This window comes from Hyaena hyaena, unplaced genomic scaffold (genome assembly GCF_003009895.1).
Source record: "Hyaena hyaena isolate Hyena2069 unplaced genomic scaffold, ASM300989v1 scaffold_4, whole genome shotgun sequence".
NCBI lineage: Eukaryota > Metazoa > Chordata > Mammalia > Carnivora > Hyaenidae > Hyaena > Hyaena hyaena.
In genome coordinates this window covers 3062548-3088798 of record NW_024080636.1, presented here as the reverse complement: position 1 = coordinate 3088798, position 26251 = coordinate 3062548, and the positions used below count along the sequence as shown (strand labels likewise).

Sequence of the window (26251 nt, the reverse complement as noted above, 5' to 3'; positions counted from 1 at the left end):
GCAGCTAGTTGCTCCTTCGCGGCCGAAGGGGCGGGCTCGAGGGCCGAGGGAGTAAGCTGCTCGCGGCTCGCTCGCCGGTGCAAGATGGCGGACATCTCCCTGGACGAGCTCATCCGGAAGCGCGGGGCTGCGACGAAGGGGCGGTAAGCGGCCTTTTCTCCCTTCGGTGCTCAGAGCCTGCGGTCTAGCGGGGCTCGGGGCGGGGGAGAGAGCGGCCCGGGAGCTACGCGGAGCGCCGTCTGCGCCCGCCCCCTGCTGCAGCCACGCTCCTCATTGGCTAGGCCCCGCCGCCGCTGCGGGCCCGGCCGCCCGGCCGTCCACTGGCTGGAGGCGCAGTCGCCCCGAAGCCGCTGGCCGCGGGGGGCCGGGGCGCCCGGCTCGTGGGAGCGGCCCTGGGAGTTAGTTGGAGCGGGGGAGGGGGGAGTCGCGTAGGGGGAGGGGCCGGCGGGTCTCCCCGGCGCGGCCCCCTCCCGTGGGAAGCCCGGCGCTGAGACCCCGCCGCTCCGCTCTGCTCGGCGTTAGAGTTAGGACGACTGGAGTGTGGCGGGGAAGTGACTTGCTCAGATCCCTGCGATCTGTTACCGCTACCGCCGAAGCCGAGACCCAAACCCTTGCACCTTCACTTGCACACCCTGCGAGCGCTTCCCGGCCCCGCCGCCGGTGCTAACACTGGGCTCCGTAGTGCGGCGTTTCAAGTTCTCCGAGCGCTTTCAAGTACCTCCTGCCCCATTTGCTCTTTTCGCAACGGTGCCGGCCAGGAACTAATATTTCCCCCATTTTGCAGAGGAGGAGCTTGAGGCCGGGAGAGCTAGAGAGACTTGCCCGAGGCCACTAAGAGCCGAGGATCGGGGCTTGAGTGTCCTTTAGGAGCTGGCTCAGTTGGCCTCAGGCTTGGGCAGAAAAAACAGGTGGGACTGGCTGGAGGTTAGGGCTTCTTGGTGGTGGGAGCTCCCAGTTGTCAGAGTGGACCGTTCTGGATCCGAGTGAGGAGACGATTTGCAGTGATGTGCCCCAAACTTCCTCTGGACCCTTAAATATTGTTAGTCCTTTGCAGCCTTTATGGGCTCCAGCTCAGTGTATGAAGTGGGAACGGGGCCCACAGTTCTCCAGCACCAATTCAGGTGTCTTCCTAAACTGGCTGTGAGATGGTAGATATTGTTTGGTTAACAGGCCCCCAGGTGCCTGTGGCTGGAAACTAGATCCTTGCTGTTGCTAACTGAAAGGGAGCCCCCACCCCGCCATATCCACTCCACCTGCTCCCTCCTCCGCTGAATCACCAGCCAGCTCTTCACCTGGCTTCTCCTGCACAGCAGGCACACAGGAAGTACTAATTTGTGCAGCTGTTCTCTCCTAGGTCTTCCCCTCTAATTTCTGGTGTGGAATTGGTGCTGGATCCTCTGGCCCCTCGTGCATCTGCCTGGGTTTCATAGGTTTGCTGCACAGTTCCTGAATGAACCAGTTTCCCAGGACACACTGTCATGCCCTCACTCCCCCCCAGCCCCGACTGCAGGCCAGCTGTACTGTCTGTTGGGTCTGTACTTGTTTAGCACACATCCGTGCAGAGTCTCACGTTGGGCATTGGGGGAGGGGGATCCATGGGATGAAGACCTGTATGTGACCAGAGCAGGACGTGGGCTCTCTGGGCCCATTGTTGGGTTCTCTGCCTCCCTGGTGAGATGACTTCTGAGCTGGGCAGTTTGTAAGAATGGTTCCCGGCAGGTTGTCGAGAAGATTAGGTAGAATATAAACATGTATATCTTTAAGTTTGTACCAGGTAGTAAGTGTTCAGCTAATGTTGGCAATTATCGAGGATCTTTTCTTAAAGGAGTAGATGCCCAAACCCCTCCCCCATCGGATGGGCAGTAGGTAAATGTTGGAGCCTTGAAGTCAAATTGTGAAGTTTCAATTCCCTTCTCTGACTTTCCATGTGATCTTGTGCAAGTTACTTAACCATTCCATACCTCTCATAAAATGTGGGCGATACTTACTTTGTTGGGTGATTGTCAGGACTAAGTGAATCAATATGTCTAAAGTACTTTAAAAGTGTCTGATGGTCCTAAGTGCTCAATACGTGTTAGCTATAGCCATTGTCATCCAAGGCTTTTAAGTAAAGAAGTAATATCCAGTTTTGTGTGACAATATGTGAGACAATATTGCTTTGCTGTTATGTGAAGATTGGATGGGGACCGTGCAGACAGAGACTAGTATGCGGGCTGTGTTTGGATTAAGCCTGGTGGAAACTTCATTTTTATTTTACTTACAAAGCCAACAAAAACTACAGTCAGGTTGTCCCTGTCAGGAGCCTAAAGGTCTGAGCTTACTTCAGTGAACAAACATCATTTCCTACTGTAACTGTGTTCTTCTTACATGCTTACTGGAAGAACTCTCCCCTTCCTGGGAACTGTGGAATGGAGCCCCCCGGAAGAACTTTGTGCTTGATGGTTTAGGTAGAACCTGTGACTATCCCCGAAAACTTTTTTCCTCTTCGTGGAAATAGCAGAAGAACCCGTGGAAATGTAAATCACCTCTTTCCCCACAGGTCATGGGATGTGCTTATTCTTTAGAGCGTCCTTTTGGTTTTGGGTTCATCACCTTGTAAGCCACAAAAGGCGTCCTTATCATTATTACTGGGACCCCCATTAATCATCAAAAGATCTCCATGATTACTGTGAAAATAGAGAAAGGAGAGGATGACACCTCACTCAGCCATGGCGAGGCACTGGCCTTCCCTGTGCACAGCACTCCCTGGTGACCTCCTTTGGTCGCTCGGGACCCATGGCTGAGTCTCCCCCGGACAACAGTAGGCCTGTTCCTCTGGTTGTTTTTCCCCTTAAGATGTGAGCATAGTGCTGGTCACATTAGCAAAGTCGCCCTCCCTGGTCTGATTAGTTTAGCTCTGTCCGTCCACTGACGCTTCCTGGTTAGGGAAGGACATCTAAGGTGGCGGGCAGCCTTAGTGAGGCGGTTGGACCTTGAGTGTGCTGGGGTTGAGCAGCTCTGGGCCAGATGCCCTGTCTGGGGAGCCCTATGGAAGGGGGGGGTTGGTCAGCTTCTCAGTTCAGGCCCGGGCTCTGGTCCTGTGACTCCGTGTTTGTTTCCTGGTTGAAATAAGATAAAGGAAATGTAGACCTGAACCAAAGAGAACGAAAGTTAGTGGTTATGTAACTTGCGGGGGAAGAATTGTGATTTAAAACAAAACATCTGCACGAGACTCTCTTGGAGGGTAAGGGGACGGTGTCTTGTTTCTCTGTGTCTGTAAAGCACCTAATTCAGAATTGACTGGTGTGTAACAGAACTAAATTGTTTTCTCCATATAAAGATGACCTCGACACAGATGTTCCATGGATTAAAATCCACTTTATACTAAGAATCCAGGGCCCCGCTAATGGGCCCGAATCCTTTGGACAAGACATCTGTCCAGAGCCAGCTCTGGTCAGGATGTGGGGTAGAGTGCCCAGGCTCCCTTGTGGTCTGGGGGAGGCACTGAGATTCCAGGGGGGCATTGGCCCTCCCTCACAGCGCTCTCGCCAGGGCCTGGAGGAGTTCCTGGGGGGAGGGGGAGCGCTCCGGAGTCCGGGCAGAGTTGCAGCCTTTCAGTGAGATGGATGGGACAGTTCAGAGTTCAGAGTCTTGCTCAAAACCTCCCCCGCCCCTTCTCTCCAACAAGTACTGAGGCCAAAAGTGCAGGATTGTTTCGGGAACCTCGGCGAGTCTGCGGTGGCAGGTGAGGCTGCGGGCAGAAGCGGGGGCCAGACCGGAGGCTCCGCTGAGGCATTGGGCTTTGTTAGGGAGCCCTCGGCGGCTCTTGGAAGAGGAGGGTAATGCCACCTGACTCTGTGTGTTGGAGACCCAGACCTAGCGGGAGTGTTTATTTGAAAAATTCCTGATGACTAATGCCTGCCCCGTACCCAGCGCTGCCGCCCGCTGGGGATGAATGGCTGTCCTTTGATGCAGGAGGAGGGGCGGTGATTACAACCAGCCTGCACACTGGAGGCCCGACGCTGCTGGGAAGGGAGCTGAAAGGCCCGGGGGTGGGGAGCAGGGGACGGGGGAGGTAGCTCTCTCCCGCTCCCACATCCACCGCTACATCCCCTCCTTCCTCCCCGATGGACCTTTTGCTGTTCACATAGATAAAAAGACCGGCACAAGGCATCTCAGTGGCCTTTCTTGCCAGACGGGCAGGGTGGGGCTGGGGCCCGAGTGAGCACGCCATGCTTGGCGTGTGTGTGCGTGCATGCGCTCGCCCCCTGGCCACTCGAGAGTGTGCTGGATGGGCCCGGAGGCCGAAGATTTCCCTTAGCCTGGGACGGGCTAACTCTTCAATTTCTGGTCGTTAGCCTTGACCCATGCTTGGTGCTTTAACTAAGTACAGCGAAGCCCAGCCTTCACCAGGACATTCTCACCTGCGAAATGTGGATAATAACCTAACTCTCACAGGTGTGAGTGGGGAAGGAGAGTGTTTGGGCATGGGAGGGCTGTAGGGTCCCTGACACTTGCCAGGAGCTCAGGACCTGAAAGCTCTTTGAGCCTTCTTCCCCCCCCCCCCCCCCCGGGTGCCGTGGGGACTTGTGAACAGGTCATTGTGATTCAGCTTAACTTCCGAGCTTGACCCACCCCCAAAGAGGGAGGGCTCTCCAGGGCCAAGGGCAGGAACCAGGGAACCCTCCAGAGCTGCGAGAGAGCCGAGAGGCTACAGGCTGTGGGCTGTTCACGTGACCTTTGACACCATCTGCTCTTCCCAAACACCCGGGCCCCCTCTAAGTCTTCTCGCTGCCCCACAGGTGTGCCGGGTGGCTCTCGGTGTCCCCACAGACGAACCTTCCTCTCCTAGAGCAGGAGTGCTCTTCACCATGCTCTTCCTGTGACTTGATTCCCTTTGCCTCTGGCTTCGGAGAGGTCCCATCCCGTGTGTGATAAGCAAACAGTTTTATCTGGAGTGCTTTCCACTGACACTGGTTCCGCCTGTATCTGGGCAGTAAATGTTGATCAAAATCCTTTTCCCCATATTATGAGTAGCCCTTCAGTAGTGGCTCCTGGTCTGAACTGATAGCCTGTTGCTTTTCTTTGATGGATGTAGGGAGATGTAGGGAGCTGAAAGCGTTAAAAACAACAAAAACAGTGTGGTTAACCTCACCTGCTAGTTGGGCCAGGGGTAGGGCTTTACGAGGAAGCGTGTGGTGTTCCCTCCATGAACACTAGGGGCCTCTCAAGTAGCCGTGGGTTTCAGTGACCAAGAACCTGAGGGTAGGCCACTCCGGGGTAGGGTGGGTGCTGTCTGCCACATGCAGCTGTTTCTCTCCCTAGTCGTGCTTGCTCGCCTCCCTAAACACCCCAGCGCCCCCCCCTTTTTTTTTTTAACGTTTTATTTATTTCTAGGAGAGAGAGAGAGACCGCGTGAGCAGGGGAGGGTCAGAGAGAGAGGGAGACCCAGAATCTGAAGCAGGCTCCAGGCTCTGAGCTGTCAGCACAGAGCCCGACGCAGGGCTCAAACCCACGAACTGTAAGATCATGACCTGAGCCGAAGCCAGACACTTAACGGAATGAGCCCCCAGGCGCCCCAGCACCCCAGCCCTTTTGACCTTAGTTTTTTGTTGTTGTTTTAATCCCCCTCTATAGGAGAAAACCTGACAGGGAGGGCAAGCAGCCCCACCCCCACCTTAAACCTAATCTCATCAGTTCTGTAAATGATCCTTCCCCCTCCCTTCCACCCAGGTCTTGGATAGACCCACTGGAAGGTATTTCAATCCTAAAGTAATGTGCTGTTTTTCAAAGAAAAATGGTCCGTGCATCGCGGCCCCAGGCCGTGTTCTGGCGCAGCTGGCGTGTTTCCGCCAGGAGATCTGGAGGAAGGTCCAGACTTGCCTTTGCTCCTTCTCTGGGTACGCTCCTGCTGTGAGCGTGGGGGCGGGGGGACAGTTCCCAGGTGGCCTCCTGGGAGGCCTGGACACACATGTGAGAGGCCGTCCGGGAACATGTTTGTTTGGTAGGGTTTTGCCTTCTACCACCAGGTCAGAGATTCCAAACCCTGCTGTCTGTAACGCAGGCCCACCTGTGGAGCCAGACGTGCAGATGCCCAGGCCTTCACCCAGATTTTGGATTTAGTAGCTGAGGATGGGGTCCAGACAGCTGTTTTTAAACAGCTCCGTGGAGTTTCCAACACTCAGCCAGCGTTCAGCACTGCTTATAAAGCGCTGGGCTCTGAAACAGAACGAGCCCCGTTCTCCCCTCCCAGCCCAGTGGGGAAAACAAGCAGGTGGAGTTGGAGGCACAGAGGAGGGTTGTCCTGCAAGAATCAGAGCGGAGGGTTCCTGTAAGGGAGATGCTGCCTTGGGGGCCCGAGTCCCAGGCAGGGCACCCTGTGCGGGCCTCATGGTGTGGTGGGCAGGTGGGGGAGGAGAAGCTCGCAGGCCCCAGGAAGGACTTCCGGGATTGAACTTCGGGGAGTCCTCTCTCCACTCTTGAGCCGCTGAAGGGTCAACAGAGGAACCCCACAAGCAAATGGGGCCTGTTTAATGGAGTTCAGTTCACTTCCAATTTTAACAGTTTCTGGATTTGACATTCTTGTTGCAGAGTGTGACGGACCCGTACTTGGTTTTATCCCTGGTTCCTGGAACGCAGTTCCTAAAACCTTTGGGGTTTCCTGAGTTATAAGGGTGGTAGGAGCATCTTTTGTTCTGAGGAGGTGGCTCTTGCTGGATCCCTGGCTACCTGGCTAGCTTCAGAATGGGAACTGGTCACCAGGACGACCTAGGCACGGGTAGTTGGAACTTGCAGCCCCCCGCCCCCCCCCTTCCCAAGACGGAATCAGTCTTCAATGGCCAGAGATTCAATCAGGTTTGCTTACATAATGGAATCCCTTTTTTAAAAAATCCTGTAGAGTGGAATTCGGGGAACTTCTGGGCTGGTGAACACATGTATGTGCTGGGAGGGTGGTGCACCCCAAGAGGGCGTGGAAACTCCACACTCCTTCCCCTGCACCTTACGCATCTCTTCCATTTGGCTGTTACTGAATCATATCCTTTATAATAAACTAACAGTAGTACATAAATTGTATTTGCTGTGTTCTGTGAGCCATTCTAGCAAATTATCGAACTTGAGGAGGGGGACGTGGGTCCCATCAATTTTAGCCAGTCTGTCAGAAGTATGGGAAGCCCAGGGCTTGGGACTGGCATCTGAAGTGACAGCAGTCTGTGGGACAGAGCCCATGATGTGTGGTGTCTGCACAGACTCTGGGTGTGTTGTGTCAGAGTTGAATTATAGGACACCAGGTGGTGTCTACACTAAAGTTTGTGAAGGGTTGATTTGAGAACACCCACACTTTTGGTGTCAGAAGTGTTAGTGGAAACAATTCAGACGGAGTGGCTATTTTTCTCTTCTACCTGTTAGGGGGCCGGCTCCTGCTCCCAGCGCAGGGGGGATCTTGTGCTGGCCCTGGAGGCCTGGACCACCAAAGGCAGGCTGGTTCCTTTTGTTTATCATTTAACCTCTCCAAGCCTGTTTGACCCACCTCACAGGGTGCTGAGAGGGCTGATTGAGAGCAGGCCTGTGAAGAACTTGGGAAACTCAAGTTGCTCTTCCCCTGTGTGGGGTTAGAACATTTGGGGGGGTGCGCCTTTTTTTGCGGGGAGGGGACTGGCATCACTTGGAGGTTATTGTCCCTAATGACATCTCAGAACACCTGGTCTGGGTTGCAAACCAGTGTTACCTAGTGATAGAAACTGCCAGGCCCTTCTTCCGAATTTTATTTGCAATGCAAAGTACACGCCATGAACTAGGAAAGAAGTTTGAACATAGGCCTGTTTCCTCAGACAGCGAGCAGATTTCCGGTTCTCCAGGAACCCCCACCCCACCCCCCACCCCCCCAGTATTACCGTGGCTCTACTTCCATGGGCTGCTGTTGACATGCAGGTCCATTTACTGTGCAATTCATACTTGCAGTCTCAATGCCAGACCGGGAGTCGGAGGTGTTCGGTCTCGTGTTGGGGCCCAGCAGAGCCTTCTCAGCCCGCCAGCACGCACGGCCACCTTCCAGCAGAGGTTTGATGCCCGGCAGAAGATTGGCCTCGCGGATGCCCGGCTCAAGCTGGGAGTCAAGGATGCCCGGGAAAAGCTTTTGCAGAAAGATGCTCGGTTCCGGATCAAAGGGAAGGTGCAGGATGCCAGGGAGATGCTGAACTCCCGCAAGCAGCAGAGCGCGGTGCCCCAGAAGGCCCGCCAGGTGGCCGACGCCCGGGAGAAGATCAGCTTGAAGCGGAACTCCCCAGCCGCCTTCATGAGCCCGCCCATCGGGACAGTGACCCCTGCCCTGAAGCTCACCAAAACCATCCAGGTAGGTGTGGCTCTTGTACATTCCTGGGAAGCCAGGAACAGCTGTAGGTCCGGCCAGGGAGGGGGGGCCAAGGGTGTTTGGGCAAAATGACCGTTTCTCCCCGGTGTTTGTAGAGTAACCACAGGAGGGAGGTGAGGCTTTCAGCTAGTGTCGTTGAGAGGCGCGGGGGCTGCAGCAGAAGTGCGTGACGCTCCAGGTGAGCTAGTGGGTGGGGGCAGGGAGAGGACGCCGCAGTGGGGCCCCTGCTGTGTGGCGGGCACCTCCACCTGTGATCTTACTTATTTCTGTGACTCCGGGATCAGTACCCCGTCTTAGAAGACTCGAGGTGTCAGAGATGTGACTTCTGGTGCCCAGAGCTAATACAGCTGGCGGGTGGGAGGACGGGGTAGGAGCGCGCCCGCCCTGGCTCCTCGTGCCCGCCCTGGCCGAGGGCACAGTTGGGGCAGGGAGACAGTACCCTTCAGCCTCCGCAGCCACCTTGGTGACAGGAGCAGCAGCTGCGGAGTTTCTGAGCCAGGCCCGTCGGGCAGGACGACGAGACTTTCCGTCACTCCCGCTTTGCACGGGAGGCACTCCCCAGGGTTTTTTTACCACAGGCCAAAACTGAGCGCCTCCGCACTTCAGGTTCAGTGATTCCTGATGCACGGAGGACACGTGTGGACCCAGGGGGTGAATTCTGATCTCTGGGTGTTTCTAGGTCCCACAGCAGAAGGCCATGGCACCCCTTCACACCCATCCCGCTGGGATGAGGATCAACGTTGTCAATAACCACCCGGCTAAGCAGGTGAGAGAGTGCGTGTGCACGTGTGAGTGTATGTGCACAGATGTGTTTGTGCACACGTGCGTGTTTTGATGGGCTCTGCTGAGTGGATGGACAGAGGCCTGGCCCCGGGTTCCCAATGTGAAGAATTGGAGAGATTACGGTTAGCTTTTGGCAGCTTATGACTTTTAAAAAGAAACTTCTTATAGTGGGGTGGGGGGTGAGTATGTAAGGCACAGAGAGGCAAACTCAAAGTCTCTTATCTTTATTATAAAAGTGGTATGTGCGGGGCGCCCAGGTGGCTCAGTCAGTTAAGCGTCTAACTTCAGCTCAGGTCATGATCTCACCGTTCATGGGTTTGGCCCCTGCATTGGGCTCTGTGCTGACAGCTCAGAGCCTGGAGCCTGTTTCGGATTCTGTGTCTCCCTCTCTCTCTCTGTCCCTCCCCCTCCTGTGCTCTGTGTCTCTTTCTGTCTTTCTCAAAAATAACAAACAAAGGGGCGCCTGGGTGGCTTAGTCGGTTGAGCGTCCGACTTTCGCTTAGGTCATGATCTCGCGGTTCGTGGGTTCGAGCCCCGCGTCGGGCTCTGTGCTGACTGCCAGCTCAGAGCCTGGAGCCTGTTTCAGATTCTGTTTCTCCCTCTCTCTCTGACCCTCCCCTGCTCATGCTGTCTCTCTCTCTCTCTCTCTCTCTCCTAGAAATAAATAAAACATTTAAAAAAAAAAAAAAAACCCAAAATAAATAACAAACAAAAAAAAAGTAGTATGTACTCAATACAGAACACTGAAAAATAAAGAAAGATTAAAAAGGGGAAAAAAGTCCCTCTTGGTCATGCTCTCCAAAGCCAGCCGCTGTTGAAATTCTACCCTAGTTCCTTTTTCTTTCTTTTTTTTTTTAAGTGTCATTATTGTTTAGTTAACGCATAGATGTGGTTGTGGCTATATTATCATCCAATTTTGTGTCATTCTGTCTGCACTTTATAATGCAAGTGCTTCTCTGATTCACATTTACTGTAAATATTTTTAGTAACTGCATAGTCCATTGCGTTGGTGTTCCAGTTTATTTAAGCCATTTTTCTATCATTTTCACTGTTAGAAATCCTTTGCTATGAACATGTTTGTGGCTAGAGCTCTTTTTAGGGTTTGGATTCATTTCCGTAGGCCGGACTGCCTGGGATGGACTTTCTAAGCTGAGATTGTAAACAAATGCTTTAAGTGTTTCTAGGTGTTGCTGGCTTGTGGAGAGGAAATTCTCCTGTACCCGGAGGTCGGTGCACTTTTCTGGGGCCCTTGTGGGTGAGGAGGCAGCCTGGCAGGATTTGAACCCTGGCCTCCCAAGCCAGTCTCCCCAGGCACCCCCCCCCTGCACCTGCTTTTCCGTCCATCAGTCAGCTCCAAAGGTGTTTTGAGAGCCCGCAGGCCGTGTTAGCGATTCTGTCTTTCTTTTCAGAACTTATATGACCTGGAGGAAGATGACGACGCTGTAGCTCCCGTTCCCAGTAAACAGATGAGATTTGCAGCCTCGGGCGGCTTTCTCCACCACGTAGTAAGGCGTTTTATGCTGTTTTCTGTACTCGCCGCATGTGTCTGATCGGGTGGATGGGAGATGTGGTCGAGAGTGTACGGCCTCTCAGTTCAGAAATCTTTCTTCATTTGGGTCCTAAGGTTATTAGATCTGGAACTAATCCAGTGGCTGGTTTTATAAATGCTGAGACCAGGATGGCCGGTGATCATGTTCAAGGTCCCACAGCTAGTGAAGTGCGCGGGAAACATGAGATCGCACGGGAGGGAGTCCGGTTTTCTTTCCTTTGTGGCATGATGTGCGTGTTCTCCTTCCCTCCACAGTCAGCAGCTCCAGGTCCATTTTTGAAACCGGACTCCCTCGGCCAGTGTATTTGTTAGCAAGAAAAACCAGCCTTGTCTGTACCACCAGGTGCCGCCTGCTTGCAGGGCAAGCTTGGTGGCCGAGGGTGTTGGTCAGACTCCGTGCAGAGAAGCAAAGAGAGCCGCGTCTGGGCAGAGCGGGGAGGCTGGCATCAGCGGGCATAGCCAGGTGCACGGAGGGCAGCCAGCGGGCACCCGGGCCGAGTGCCTTCGTGTGGCCTTCAGAGACCCAAAGACTCCGTTTCTGTCGCTGTGTTGAACGTGTGGACCCATGTCCTGGTTGCCATTGAAGTTCTTAAAGTGACGCGTGAAGCTCAGTGAGACCGATTTGTTAGAGGGCCTGGGCCTTGCCCTGGGTAGACTGCTGAGGTCTGCGACCAGGGGGTGTGTCCGCTGGCTCGGTTCGCGGCTCACCCTGATTGAGACTGTGCAGTGTTCGTGCGGAAAGTTTAAGACTCCTCCCGCTCACCTGGTGAGATGGTTTCTGCCATCATTCTTGTTGTACAGATGAGGAATCAGGCACAGGGAGGTTAAATATGCTCAGTATCTCCCAGGTTCCAGGTAGTGGATCTGAGATTCAAGCTTAGGCAGGCCAGCTCCCAGGCCGCGTGTAAACCGCTGCACCGGCTCTCAGACTGCAGCTGGGGAATGTGGCGTGGGACACAAGGGGACACGTCATTGATTCAGAGAAGCTGGTGAATCAACCCTGCCGTTCTGCGTCCTACGTCTTTTTGCTCAGACTCGTTAACACCCGGGACTTTGCTGGCTTCTGTTTCCACGGGACCACATCCCCAGTCGGGGGTCGCAGGGAGGGAGAGGCTGCGTCTGCTGGTCTGCACGTGCCAACACTGGCAGCGTGTCCCTGCCAGCCCGGGAGCTGATAAGGCCAGGGCTCTGCGTGGTTTCAGCTGTGGCTGAAACGGGGACCAAAGAGCTGGGAGTCTGGGCCCTCTTAAGAGTGGGTCTTATGCCTGCCCAGCCCAGAGCTGATAGTCAGCCCCATTGTGTGAGAAGCACGTCTAGGAATGAACTTGACCCCTAAGCTTTTGGCCTTCTGATTAGCCTCAAATTGTAGGGTTTTCTTGGATAAAGTCTAAATGGTATGGGTAGGCCCGTGGCTTCGGATCAGGCCTGCATGGCAGTTTCTCGCCAAGGACTTCCTGCGCTAGAGAGTGGCTTCTGTGAGCACAAACTGTGTCTCTCCCCTCCCGCCCATTCCTTGGGGGAACTCACTGGCAACCTTTTTGGCTCCAGATCTCTAATGGAGTTGGGGGGCTGGGAGGGCTCGGGGGTGGGGGTTGTGAGCCCCTTGGGGCTTCTCTCTCCCCTTCTTCTCTAGCCCCTCAGATTCCTGTCTGCCTTGTTGTTTAGGCCGGGCTGAGCAGTTCCAAGTTCTCCGTGTCCAAGGCCCTCCCTCTCACCAAAGTGGTTCAGAATGACGTGTACACAGCTCCTGCCCTCCCCTCCTCTGTTCGAACAAAAGCCTTGACCAGCATGTCTCGGACGCTAGTGAACAAGGAGGAGCCCCCCAAAGAGCTGCCGCCTTCTGAGGTGAGGGGAGGGTGAAGGGGAGAGTTGAGAGTCAGCCCATGCTGGGTAGGCGGTGTGTCGTGTACACCTCCGTGAGGTCGGCAGACCTTGCCACCTCCCACTTTACAAATGAGCAAGTCAAGACCCAGCGGCCCCTGCCCTCCAGATGCTTGCAGGCGAGTGGGGAGGACAGAGCTGCAGACAGAGCAGCTTTGTCTGGTGACAGAACAGAGATCTGTCAAGAGGAAAGCTGTGGGGAGCACTGAGCAAAGAGCATTTGATCCCCTGGTCAAGCGGGGAGGGCTTCAAGGAGAAGGTGGTACCTGAGCCGGGTGGGTCTTGAAACACAAGTGGCGTTCCGTGCAGAGGGTCAGAGGCCTGACAGCGTCTGGCATGTCTGGGAGATGAGAGGTTCCAGCCCTTGGCGTAGGGTGGAGGGCATGATGGTGGCGGGCTCTCCGGGGGGGTCCTCTGGGCCTTCCTGGAGCTGGCCCAGAGCGCGTGCTGCTGTTGTCTGACTTACGGCAACTGTCCTGTCTGGCAGCCTGTCCTCAGCCCTTTGGAAGGCACCAAGATGACCGTGAACAATCTGCACCCTCGAGTCACTGAGGAGGACATTGTGGTGAGTACTGTTTCCTGCCGGACATTCTGTCTCAAACCACTTCTGTGTCAAGGGTCCCCAAGACCACCGCCAGGTTTGCTAGTTAGGACTCACAGGACTCTGCATAGTCCCGTCAGGCCTCAGATTTGGTACAGGATCCAAAGCAAAATCAGCGAAGGGAAAGACTCATGGGGCAAAGGCTGGGGGATCCAGGTGCAAATGTCTGGCTTCCTCCGCCAGATGCCCCAGAGGAAGGCGGTGTTCCCCATAAACCATGTTGTTCGCACAGCGTAGGCCCAGTGGAACCACCCTTACCGACTAGGGTGGTGGGAGCCCTCCCGGATTCCGAGCTCCCGGACACCAGCCAGGATGCAGCCTCGGAAGCAGGGGTCTGGGAAGATAGCAGTCGGGCCAGCTGGGTCACCTCTGCCTTTCGCAGCCTCGAAATCAGGGCCGGGGCACTGCGCTGGGCGGGTCTTGGAGGAGACCCCCCTGTTCCGTGGGGTACAGTCCCGTGGTTCCTGTCTTCCTATGAGTCTTTGGAGCTTCTGCCTCCTCTAGGGATTTTGTGACGATTCCAAAGTACAGGGAATGGGGTGGGTTGGTCTTACCTGGTGGTTGGCTTGTCCGGATCGCCCTGGTCTGCCCTGCCCCGCCCTTGGCTCACAGACAGAACCTAAACCCGGTGAGCAGGCAGCCAGCTGCAGCCAGCACTGCTTGTGTACCTCGTTTTCATTTGGGCCCCCAAAAACCACCATTAATTTAAAGATCCAGGTCCCCTTTAGCTGTGAACTGCCAGATCATGGAATGACTGCACCACGTTCAGTAACTGTCATAGTGGCCGCCACACTGGACAGCGGTGTCAGTTGTGAAACGTGACTGCTGCGTGATAGTTTTGGGAAGGAGGCAGGCTCAGCAGTGAATGGTACACGCGGTGGAAGTTGTAGGCTACTTTGCCTAATTCTTCACAAATTAATGAGGAATTAAAACATTTTTTCCTGTTTATAAAAGTAGCGACAGCTACCATTTATTGAGCACTTACTCGCTTTGGTTTTAATTTTATTTTTTCTTAAGATTATTTATTTATTTTGAGAGAGAAGGATATGTGTGCACATGCTGGGGAAGGGCAGGGGGAGGCGGGGAGAGAGAGTCCAGAGCAGGCTTGGCACTGTCAGCACGGAGCCCGACGTTGGGCTCCATCCCACGGCCGTGAGATGGTGATGCCTCCCCAACAGCCCCCGGCGCCCCTGTTGAGCACTTGCTATGTGGCATGTACTTTGTACGCGGGCTCTTTGGAAATCCAGAGTGGTGGGAGCTGACCTCCTGTGGTGGCCACCACAGCAGTAATAAAATGGGGGTCACATTTCGTATTCAGTTCCACGTTTTGGTTTGGGAATTTAACATTTTCAGCTTTATCGTTAAAAACAAATCATCCGAGGGGCACCTGGGTGGCTTAGTCGGTTAAGCGTCCGACTTTCGCTTAGGCCATGATCTCGCGGTTCGTGGGTTCGAGCCCCGCGTCGGGCTCTGTGCTCTCTGCTCAGAGGCCACTTTGGANCTGCCAGCTCAGAGCCTGGAGCCTGTTTCAGAGTCTGTGTCTCCCTCTCTCTCTGACCCTCCCCTGCTCGCGCTGTCTCTCTCTCTCTCTCTCTCCTAGAAATAAATAAAAATATTAAAAAAAAACAAAAAACAATCATCCGCATGACTTTCGTAAGCCTTTTTGTTCTCTTAACAACCTTGCAAAGGGAATAATGAGTGAAGAAATGGCGTGGGTGCGAGTCGGCCTCCGCGGTCCATCTCCATGTCCCCGCTCTCCTCACCTGCTCTGTAAGACCCGATGCGGGGTCAGAGGACACAGTGCTGGCGGTAACACACGTGTGCAGAGCACTGCCCTGCGGCTGGGCTTTCAGCAACCCTGCGAAGTAGGCGAGGCCATTCCTTTTCTTTTGTTCCCAACAGAAAACTCATTGTCAGAGAAGTTAAGTAACTTGCACGTTCCCAGGCGACACGCTAACCACTCCCTTCGATGAGCCCACACGTCCCCTTTCATGACAGAGCTCTCAGAAATTCTCTGTTATCCTGGTTGAGACGGTGGGTGCTGAAGCAGGAGGACTTGGGGATGCCTTGCTGAAGGACACGGGGACTCCGAGGCTTATAAGCCCGGAGCCTTTTCTAGCTGCTAGCTCAGCTTGTCTCCTCTGCTCCCACACTGAGAGGCCCGGGGATATCCCAGGAACACCACCTGAAATGGCGCCTCCCTGAAATCCTGGCCCCGGGCAGGCGCCCAACTGGAATGCAGCCACCGGGCTACCCAGAGCTCTCTGGGGTGTGTGAATGGCAGGCAGGCAAGGTAATGCCCCCACGTTCCCCTACGACGCTGACCCCCTTGTTCTTCGCAGGAGCTTTTCTGTGTGTGTGGAGCCCTCAAAAGGGCTCGGCTGGTCCATCCTGGGGTAGCAGAGGTGGTCTTTGTGAAGAAGGATGATGCCATTACAGCATATAAGAAGTATAACAACAGGTGTTTGGATGGTAAGTCCAGGAGAAAGCAGCCACCTCACCTCCCTGCTGCTCGCGGCTGTAGGGCTTCCTCTGAGATGGGGGGTGGGGAGGAGGGCTTCTGGTTCGTTCATTCCTCTGGGATCTCCTGTGCACCGAGAACAGGCAGGGATGTGCGGTCCCCTGGGCTGCCTGTTGGGTAGGTCTTCACGCAGCTCTAGTAGTTAACTCTAGCAAGCAGAGAAACCCCATTTCTCCGTGGAAAGTTCTCTTAAGGGACCTTGCTGGGGAAGCCAGGAGTCTTAGCCTCCTCCTTTCAGATGTTGGTGTGATTACGGCTAAGAAACAGGTTCCTCAAAGGCCTGGAGCCTTGTCTGTTAGCCTCGGTGAGCTCTGCTCCTAGGGAGTAAGTTACTGATTTTACCGAGTTCAGAGTCACAGTATTTATCTCAGATTAGCTAGCCTATAGAGAGAAGCTCTGCCTGCCATGCCTCTCTTCCTCCACTGATTTGTTCTTTCAGTGTTTGTTGAGTACATTTGTACATTTATTGAATACATTGCTGCAGAGACTAATATGATACAGTTGCTGGGGGTTTGATTTGCATTTCCCTCATGGTGAATGATGCTGAGAATCTTCATGTGCATATTCACCATTCATATGCCTTGGAGAACTGTCTATTCAGACCATTTGCCCACTTATTTGAGTTTAAAAGAATTTTTTTTTAATGCTTATTTATTTATTTTGAGGGGCGGGGTAGAGGGGCAGAGAGAGACAGAATCCTAAGCAGGCTCTGCGCTGTCAGCACAGAGCCCAATACAGAGCTCAATCCCATGAACCCTGAGATCATGACCTGAGCTGAAATCAAGAGTCAGATGCTTAACCAACTGTGCCACCCAGGCACCCCTACAAGAATTCTTTATATATTCTTAATATGTCTCTTATCAGCTAAGTGATTTGCCAATATTTTCTCCTACTCAGTAGATTGTCTTTTTACTCTTGTTTTTAATGTATGCATTTATAGGTATATATTTTCCTCTAAGCAGTGCCTTAGCTGCATCCCATACATTCTGATATGTTGTGTCTTTATTTTCATTCACCTTGGAGTATTTTCTGAGTATTGGAGTATTCACCTTAGGATTTCTTCTTTGACCTGTTGGTTATTTAGGATTGTTTTGTTTAATTTTCATATATTTGTGAATTAGCCAGATTTCCTTCTCTTCCAGAAGTGTTCAAAGAGAATATGTATTTTGCTGCTGGTAGATGGCTCTTAGGTCTAGTTGACTTATAATCTTCTGTTTCCTTGTTGGTCTTCTGCCTGCTTATTGTATCCGTTAATGAAAGTGAACTATTGGGGCGCCTGGGTGGCTCAGTCGGTTGAGCGTTTGACTTTGGCTCAGGTTATGATCTCACGGTTCGTGGGTTCGAGCCCCGGGTCAGGCTCTGTGCTCACAGCTCAGAGCCTAGAGCCTGCTTTGGATTCTGTGTCTCCTTCTCTGCCCCTCCCCTGCTCGCTCGCTCGCTCGCTCTCTCAAAAATAAATAAATATAAAAAATTTTTTAAAAAAGTGAACTGTTGAAATCTTCAGCTATTATTGTTTACTTATTCTGTTAGTTTTGCTTTGTGTATTTGAAGCTCTCTTAGTTGCATTTATGTTTATAATTGTTTTCTTCCTAGTGAATTGGCCTTTTACCATTACAAAATGTTCCTCTTTGTCTCTAGGTAACAGATTTGTTCTAAAGTCTGTTTTGTCTTATATTAGTATAGCCACTTCAGCTTCTTAGGGTTGCTGTTTGTGTAATATGTTTATTTCCATCATTTTACTTTCAACCTTTTTAAGGTCTGTCTCCTATAGAGACATTCACATCGTTGAATTTTGTTTTTTTTTTTTTAAGTCCAGTCTGACCATTGCTGCCTTTTGATTGGATTAATTAATCCATTCACACTTAATGTGGCTTTTTTTTTACATGAATATTTTCTAGTGTGACATTTTAGTTCCTTTAAAAATTTTTTCGTCGTATTTTTTGAGTCACTATCTTCATGGCTGCTCAAGGATTTATGGTATTTGTTATAACTTATCAGAGTCTGTTTTAGATTAATACCGAATTCTAGTGAGATATAAAAATGTTACCTCTGGGGCGCCTGGGTGGCTCAGTCAGTTAAACATCCGACTTCGGCTCAGGCCATGATCTCGCGGTTCGTGGGTTCGAGCCCCGCGTCGGGCTCTGTGCTGACAGCTCAGAGCCCGGAGCCTGCTTCAGATTCTGTGTCTCCCTCTCTCTCTGACCCTCCCCTGCTCACACTGTCTCTCTCTCTCTCTCAGAAATAAATAAAAAACATTTAAAAAAATTAAAAATGTTCCGTCTGTGCGGCTCTATTCCGTCCTCCCCCGTTGTTTGTGTGTGGCTGCAGGGCGAGTAGTGTGCCGAGCAGCAGTGCAGCACTGGCAGCAGCTACTCCTTCACAGACGAAGTAGAGATGTGTGTATTCACTTTTAAATTCTTTTTTCACTTAGTTTCATCACGTAAACATTTTCCTTTACTACTTCACAAAGAAGTGTCGACTGCGTCACAGGGTTCAGCGTCCTGCTTAGTTTCAGATCCCATCTCCTGCTTGAAGCAAGGAACGTTAGCCGCTGTGCGTTTTGGTGCTGTCGTCGCTGCAGTTTCCCTCGGAGACCTCAGCCTGGGATCCCCAAAGCCCGGCCGCTCCTCCCCGGGCGGTGGGTGCAGCCCTCGGCCTTTGGCCCAGGCCCGAATCTTATGGCGGAGCCTTTTCTTTTTTGTTTTTTTCAGGGCAGCCAATGAAGTGCAACCTTCACATGAATGGGAACGTTATCACCTCAGACCAGCCCATTCTGCTGTAAGTTCCAAAGGCAGTGGTGCTGGGGACAAAGTGGAGTTTTTCCCCTGGTTTGCTCTGTGTGGTTGTCTCTCCTCCGCGGGTAACTTGCCTGCATCGCCGCTTTCCTCTGGTCCGTTTCCTCTGCTCTGATGGCGGGTGGCCCGTCGGAGTGCTGAGTTTTGTGGAGTCATCTTGTCATTTCCGCAGGGGTTGACCCCACAGGCTAGTGTGACGACCTTGTCCTCCGCTTTATAATGTAGAAATACCTCAGAAGGAAGTGGAGAGCGGGCCACCTGTGTCCTTCTTTGTACAACTGTGTGCACCATCCAAGTGATTGGATAACTCCAGGTCCTGTCATTGACCATGATGGAGACCGTACCCGGTGCCAGCACTGTTGTGTTTTTTTTTCCTTTTTTTTTTTTTTTTTTTACACCTGCGCATGCATGTCTGGTCCAGGACTGAGGATTTTCTCAGAGCCTGGGACGCATAAAATGTAGCCTGGAAGGACATCCTTTCATAGATGAGGAGACAGAAGCCTCAGGACGGTATGAGACTCGCCAAGGTCAGTGGGGCGGGCAGGCGGACACTGAAATTTAGAAGGACCAGGATTTGAACCGTAAGTGTGTGGTTTGGACAAGTTTTTAAAGCTGTATTCCAGGAACAAGTTGTGTTCTGAAAAAGTGTGGGTTTTAGTGACCCAGTAAGTTTGGGAACCATTGCACTAAATGGAGTGAATTCGATTTCTGTACTTCAAGACTCCTCCAAATCCGTGCGTGTGGCCACACCCGTGAAGGACACGCAGTGTCTCCTAAACCTAGAACTCCCGACCCCAACGGGCTGCGGAATGTAGTGAGATCAAGGGGTGCGGAGAGCGTTACATTCAGCGCCCGGCTTTCGTAACCTGCTTAGTGAGTGGTGGGCTCCCTCCCCGTCCGAGGGAGAACTGAGGACGATTATGACTCTTCTCTGCTCTCCACAGACGGCTGAGTGACAGCCCCTCAGTGAAAAAGGAGAGTGAGTTGCCTCGCAGGGTGAATTCTACCGCCGCCTCCAACCCTCCTGCCGAAGTGGACCCCGACACCATCCTCAAAGCGCTCTTCAAGTCCTCAGGGGCCTCTGTGACGACACAGCCCACAGAATTCAAAATCAAACTCTGAGCAGGGGCGCGAGGCAGCCGCAAGCAGGGGCAGAGGCGGGTGGCTCTGTCTCCTAAAGCAAAGCTTGTGACCAGCGGGCCGTCGGACTGGAGGCCCCTGAGCGTGGGAAGGGTCGCCAGGGGGGGAGAGCTTCCTCGCTGGACGGAACCCACCTTTCTGTGTTGTGTTCTCCCCTGCGCCCCTCTGTGCGTTCACGTGTCCTCTAGTCTGTCTCTCCTCCCTCGCCCTCATCACCAAGGTAGCTTGTGTTGCTTGGAGCGTCTACCCCTGATTGCAGCCCCGAACTGATTCCTTGTCTGAAAACGATACCCTATCTCTGGGTGACTTCATGTGGCCCCGGGGAGGGCAGGGCAGGGCCTCTTTGAAGGACACTTTTTTTTCCCAGGAGGTGAGGAGCTGCCTCCCCTTTCTCGTTTTTAACCTTTCAGACAGGGTGGGGAACGGGTGCCCCCGCCGTCCTCACGGAAGCTGGGTCGCTCCGGAGCGGGCCGCTCCCCTGCCTGCCCACTGCAGGCGGCCCGGGTGCTCTCCCCACGGCTGGCTCCGCGCCGGTGTGCTCTGGAGGGGGCCCGTGGCAGGGCGGGGGCGGGGGGCTGCCGTATCGCCGGGGAGAGCATTCCCGGCCCTTGGTTTCGAGAGCCTGTGCTGTGTCAGGGGACTCGGTAAATTCTCGAGTTCGCGGTCCCCGTTCCTTGGGTTATGCCAAGTCCCCCTCCCCGGCTCTCAGGCTTCTGGGTGTTGTTGTGGGAGGGGCGTGCGGCCCTCCATGCTCCCCCTCCAGAGCTCCCCCAGCACGAGCTCCCCACACCCGGCTTGGGTACAAATGCCAGCTCTCTGCTAGTTGGGTTTTCTGTTTTTTTAAAGGTCTGGCTATTCTGTTACACTGAGGGTCTGGGGCTTGTTTGGATGGGAGGTAATGGCTTGCTCCTGCCTCTTCTTTCTGGCCTCAGATGCCTTCGGGACAGTAGGGTGCTGAGAGGGGCACAGGTCCAGCCGTCACCAGGGGCGCTGTTCGCATTGTTGGGAGCAAGCCATCCGTCTGTGACGGGGAGGGGGGGGTCTTTTCCTGTCCTGGCAGTGAAGGGCGCAGGGGTGGTGCTGGCAGTGGGGAGGGGGGCGGGTGAGAGAGCAGAGCAGCCCTCCCAGGCCAGCCGGTAGGGTGTTCCCTCAGCGTGGTGCCAGGCAGTTGGGGCAGCCCCCGCGCACCAGGACGGCGTGGCTCCAGGGGCGTTCTTTGTGGGACTGCGAGGGACTCCAGGCGGGCAGAGCCGGGGCGGGCCGAGCAGCAGGGCTCTGGAGCTCTACTCAACCCGTGGCAGGTGCTGTGAAAGGTACAGGTCTAGGGAGCAAAGGGGACCTGAGACACTAAGAGTCTTTCATGGTCTGCTTGGGGGCAGCCCAGTGAAGACGACTCTGGAAACTCATGTTTTCAGAATTCTGTGGGTAAGCAGGAAGGACCCGGGCTTGAACACTGCGCAGCCCTCCGGCTCTGAGGTTGCTCGGGCCTTGGGAGTCCAAGGAGTGTACCTGACGGTGCCCAGCTTCCAGTTCTCTAAAGGATGCTGCTTTCGTTCCTTTCTTCCCTTCTCCCCCCTTTGAATGGGTGCAAACTAAGTCCTTCTCAGCAGCTGGAAGACCTTCCTCCTCCACTTTCCCCTTCTTGATCCATGAGCACCCTCAAGGCAGTAGGACCTGGTATTTCAGGTACTGGGGACAGTCGGATCACTACTTGGACTCTGCTTCAAGCAGGGATGGTAAATCTCCCGCCTGCGTGGGGTAGACCTCCCCTCCCTCCCCTCCGGCACCGCCAGTCCCCGCCAGGTGCTCCGGCCATCACGGAGTTCCCTGCGCCCGGCCCGGCCTCCTGGCCGTCTGGACCCGGTCCTTCGGACGGCCACGTGGCCCATTGTGGGTGGAGCCCGTTGGCCTTCCTGCCCCACAGGGCCTCCTCATGGGAAACAGAAGAGAAGGGGAGTGGGTCGGTCTTTGTGTCCCTCTCCACCTGCCGCCCCTCCACATTCCTCACGTGTATCTCTTGTTCGGAAGGAGAGGAAGAGACATTAAGGGTTGGAGGAGACTATATGTTACCCATTTCTGAATAAATATTTGTTATTCCTACCTTTGAGCTGTCCTTTCTTAAAAGATGATGAGTGGTGTGTGGGACTTGGCTCTAGAAAAACAGGAATCCACCTCCGCTTTACTACTCACCAGCCGTGACCTTGGGGGAGCTCCTCATAGGACTTGCTGAACGCCAGTCTCCACAGCTGACGAGGTGAGGTGTGAGCATGAGTCTGTGAAGCACCAGGCACTGAGCCCCAGTACGCCCTGGGCCTAGAGGGCCTCACTGGGTGTTCGGCATAGGCAACTCTAACGCAGACTCGGGTCTGTTCATAGGGAACAAGAGAGCCCGGATTTTGCCTTGGTTTGAAGAGGTGAAATTTACCTCTTAGATCAATTACAGTTAGAAAAACATTAATTTGTTGTTGGTTTCTGTGTGTGTGGTAAAGTGCATAGAAGCTTTACTGTCCTCACCGTGTTTGGGCGTGCGCGCCAGCGGTGGGGAGGACCTTCGCATCGCACACCTGCCACCAGCGTCCCTCCCCGTCACTCTTACCCTGTACACCTGAAACAGTGTCCCGTTAAACAGTAACTGCCTGTTCTCCCCTCCTCCAAAGCCTGGCAACTCTGGACTTTCCGAGATTCTGACTATTCACGTAAGTAGAATCATGCAGTGTTTGTCGTTTTATGACTGGCTTATTTCATTTAGCAAAATGTCCTCACGCTTCCTCCAGGCAGCACATAATCAGAATTTTCTTTTTCAAGTTGGCGAATACTACATTGTATGCGTATCCTACATTTTGCTTATTCATCTGTGGGTGGACAGTTGGACGCTTCCATTTTTTAGCTGTTGTGAATAATGCTGCGAACGTGGGTACTCAAATTTCTCTTTAAGACCTTACCTTCATTTGTGGGAGGGTCCGTGCCCAGAGGTGGAATTGCTGAATCATAGGGTAATTCTATTTGTAATTTAAGGAACTGCTATTCAGTTTCCACGGGGGCTGTACCGTTGTACTTTTTCATATGGTTTTATTAGGTATTAAAAGTGGAACAGCTCCTGGGAAGGTAGAATGGAAGGAAGTACTTATCTCTATCCTCTCTACTACATACAACCCTGGGAACTTTATATAAAACAAGCATAAGCCTGAAAGGTAGAGAGAGAGCAGATTACCCACACTGAGTTCCCTGGGTTTTCTTTTTGCTGCACATCTACCGAACGGTGCCAGAGAAGCAGACAGAACCCCAAATAAGGGCCAAAAAGGCCTAGCTTAGCAAGACTGAAACCTGCAGCCAGACCACAGAGGACACCACCCTGACTTTACCCGCATAAGCCAAGTTGGGACCCTAGGCTTCCCTCCTTGCTAGGCTGTATTGGGGTGGTGTCACAGAAGGCCAGGCAGGGAGCTGGAACTTTCAGTTGGTGTCAATGGAGGCCATATGAGAAATGAGGTCCCCAAGCCCCTCCCACCCAGGGTGCTGTAGGCAGAGGTGTGACGGGATGCTGGAACTCACCCCACAAAATCCTAACAGGTGCTCCCACCCTGGGCGTCAGTAGACATTGAGGAACTTGAATTTGGCACTAATTAAGTGGTGCCTTTCCGACCCCATCAGAGGAGCTGTGCCACAACATGATTGAATAGGATTCAGTCTTCGTAGCAACCCCAGGTGTCCATGTTTCAGTCAAAAATCATTCCTAGAAAAGGTCAGGAAAATCTCAGAGGGAAAAAGACAAGATGGTGACAGCGATGTTAGAATTATCTGGCAAGGATTCAAAAGCAGCCATCATAAAAATGTCAATTATGAATACACTTGAAATAAATGGAAAAAAATAAGCAAAGAGAAAATCTAAAGAATCATTTAGAGCTGAAAGAATTACTAGAAAAGCAGTGGAGTAGGAAGAATTCTTGAACTTGAAGATAAAACAATAGAAATTACCAAATCTGAACGCTGAACAGAGAGGAAATATACTTACAAAAAAGACGGGGGGGGGGGGGGCAGCACTTCATGGACCTATGGTACTGTAACAAAAAATCTAAAATCTGTGTCATCAGACTACCACAAGGAGAGAAGAAAAATTGGGGCTGAAAAAGTAGTTTAAATAATAGCCATATATTCCCCAGAAATGGTGAAATATTTAAACCTGTGGATTCAAGAAGCTCTGAGAGTCCCAAACAAAATAAACCCAAAAAACTTCTCATAGCCAAACTTCTGAGAAGCCAAAAACAAAAATTCAAAAGCAGCAAAAGAAAAACGACTCCTTACCTATAAGGGAAGAACAATGTGGGTGACAGGTTTCTCTCTGGAAACCATGAGGCCAGAAGAATGTGGTGCATCTTTCACATAGTGAAAGAAAAGTGTCAACTGAGAATTCTGGGTCTAGCAAAAAAGTCTCAGGGATTGGGAGGAATTTAGACATTCTCAGATGAAGGAAAACTAGGAGAATTGGTTGCCTGCAGATCTACCTAAAATAATGGTTTTAAAAGTTCTCTAAACTTAGAGGGGGAAAGAAAGAAGCAGGAGCGCCTGGGTGACTCCATCAGTTGAGTGTCCAACTCTTGATTTCTGCTCAGGTCACGATCCCACAGTTCATGAGATCAAGCCCTGCACCAGGTTCTACACTGACCATGCAGAGCCTGCTTGGGATTCTCTTTCTCTCCCTCTCTGCCTCCCTCTCAAAAATAAATATTAAAAATTAAAAACTGAATAAACTTTGTATATCAGAAAGGAAGGTAGAACAATAGAAATAGTAAAACTATGGGTAAATAAAAATATCCTTTCCATGAGCTTTCTAAATTGTGGTTAATGGTTGAAACCAAATTTATAATATTGATGTGGTTCTCAGTGTACATAGAAGAAATATTTAAGTCAATCACTTTATAATCAGGGGAAGGTAACGGGGGGATAGGTCTCTACAGTTCACTTAAAATGATAAAATGTCAATAAGAATATACCGTGGTAAGCAGTACATATGATGAGATTCTTAGAACACTAAAGAAAGATAATACAACCAACACACTACAGATATAAATATGGATAATAAGGATTGGGGTGCCTGAGTGGCTCAGTCAGCAGGTGGATCTAACCTGGCATGAAAGGCTCTCCGAGGAAATTAAAGCCTGAGCCAGGGTGGCTCAGCCGATTAAGTGTCCGACTTCGGCTCAGGTCATGATCTCACAGTTTGTGAGTTTGAGCCCCGCGTTGGGCTCTGTGCTGACTGCTCAGAGCCTGGAGCCTGCTTCAGATTCTGGGTCTTCCAGTTTTCTCTGCCCCTCCCCCCTCAAAAATAAACATTTTTTTAAAATAAGGATTTATTTTAAAATGTTCAAATAACCCACAGGAAGGCAAAAAAAAAAATTGGGAGATTAGATCACTAAGATCACTAAGTACTGAATATCAAATGTAAATGGTCTAAATATATCCATTGAAAGGTTCACAAAGTAGATGAAAGAACATAACCTAACTATATGCTTCCACAAGAGACTCACTTCAAATATGACAATATAAGGTTCAAAGTGAAAGGATTGAAACGTATCATACAAACAACCCCAAGAAAGTAACTATATTAATATCAGATACATTAGACTTCAGAGCGAAGAAAGTTACTAGAGACAGGAACATCATAAAATGAGAAAAAGTCAATCCACCAGGAAGATTGCCGGGAGCCGCACCGGCCTCTCTGGATGGCAGTCACAGCAAGGAAGTGGCAATATTTGCAGCTCCGGCCGTGAGAAATGAAAACTGGTATCTCCTTCTGCTACTATTGCCTCATGTTGGATATAAGCCTGCTGGTATTGACCAGGCCTCACACTATTCTATATCAGACCCATATTCTGAATACAGATACCTCATAAGGAAAAGCATATTCCTGCCTTTACAAAAGATATTTTAGATGAAAACTCTGTGGGGAAGATTGTTAAAAGGCTCTTCCTATGGGCCTTGCAGATCCGAGACTTAGGGGGTTAAGAACACAAGAATTTCAATTGAGCCTGGCCCTGAGACAAAGGGCCTATTTTGGGGTTAAGAGCAAAACATAGTTACCACGTATATCTTTGCTAATTGGTGAAACATAACAGGTCTTCCTCAAGGCCTACTTTCCACAAACACCCTCTCTTACACTGGCAGCTGGGATGAGGATAGATAAGAGTAGCTAAACATAACCCAGGGGCAAAAGACTGACCCATTCAGGGCCCCCATGTTAGTCTCCACAAACAAACCAATTCAGAAACATTCATCCTCTTGAGAGCCAGACAAAATACTGCTAGCTTATCTATATACAATTTGACCTATATGTTATCCTATTTTTCACTAAGAACATTCTGTTACTTCCTTGGTTGGAATAATTCTATTGTTATCACAAAAGGTCTCCCATTGAAAGAAATTCCTTTCTCTGACTTCATCTTGTTGCTGAACCTTTAAATAAAGACACAAAAACCGACAGGACAGAGATGCCTTCCTGGTGATCAGAAAGAATCTCGGGGCTCTCTCACTCTCTCTCTCGCCGATACCATCCATCCTTCAGGGACCCCTGCACCTGCCGGAGCCGGCCTCCAAAGAAGATATAATCCAAAATGTGTATTTACCAAATAACAGAGCT

At 51.9% G+C, this 26251-nt stretch overlaps 1 protein-coding gene across 1 annotated transcript; it reads left to right on the top strand.

The window, feature by feature from the left end:
- Positions 1-7: 7 nt before the first annotated feature.
- Positions 8-21717, top strand: POLDIP3 (DNA polymerase delta interacting protein 3). Its single transcript, XM_039236032.1, has 9 exons — positions 8-143; positions 7939-8329; positions 9027-9113; positions 10540-10635; positions 12345-12524; positions 13048-13125; positions 15504-15633; positions 18394-18460; positions 19422-21717. Exons 1-9 carry the CDS (start codon positions 85-87, stop codon positions 19597-19599), a joined length of 1266 nt encoding a protein of 421 aa, XP_039091963.1. The 5' UTR covers positions 8-84; the 3' UTR covers positions 19600-21717.
- The last annotated feature ends 4534 nt before the right edge of the window (positions 21718-26251 follow it).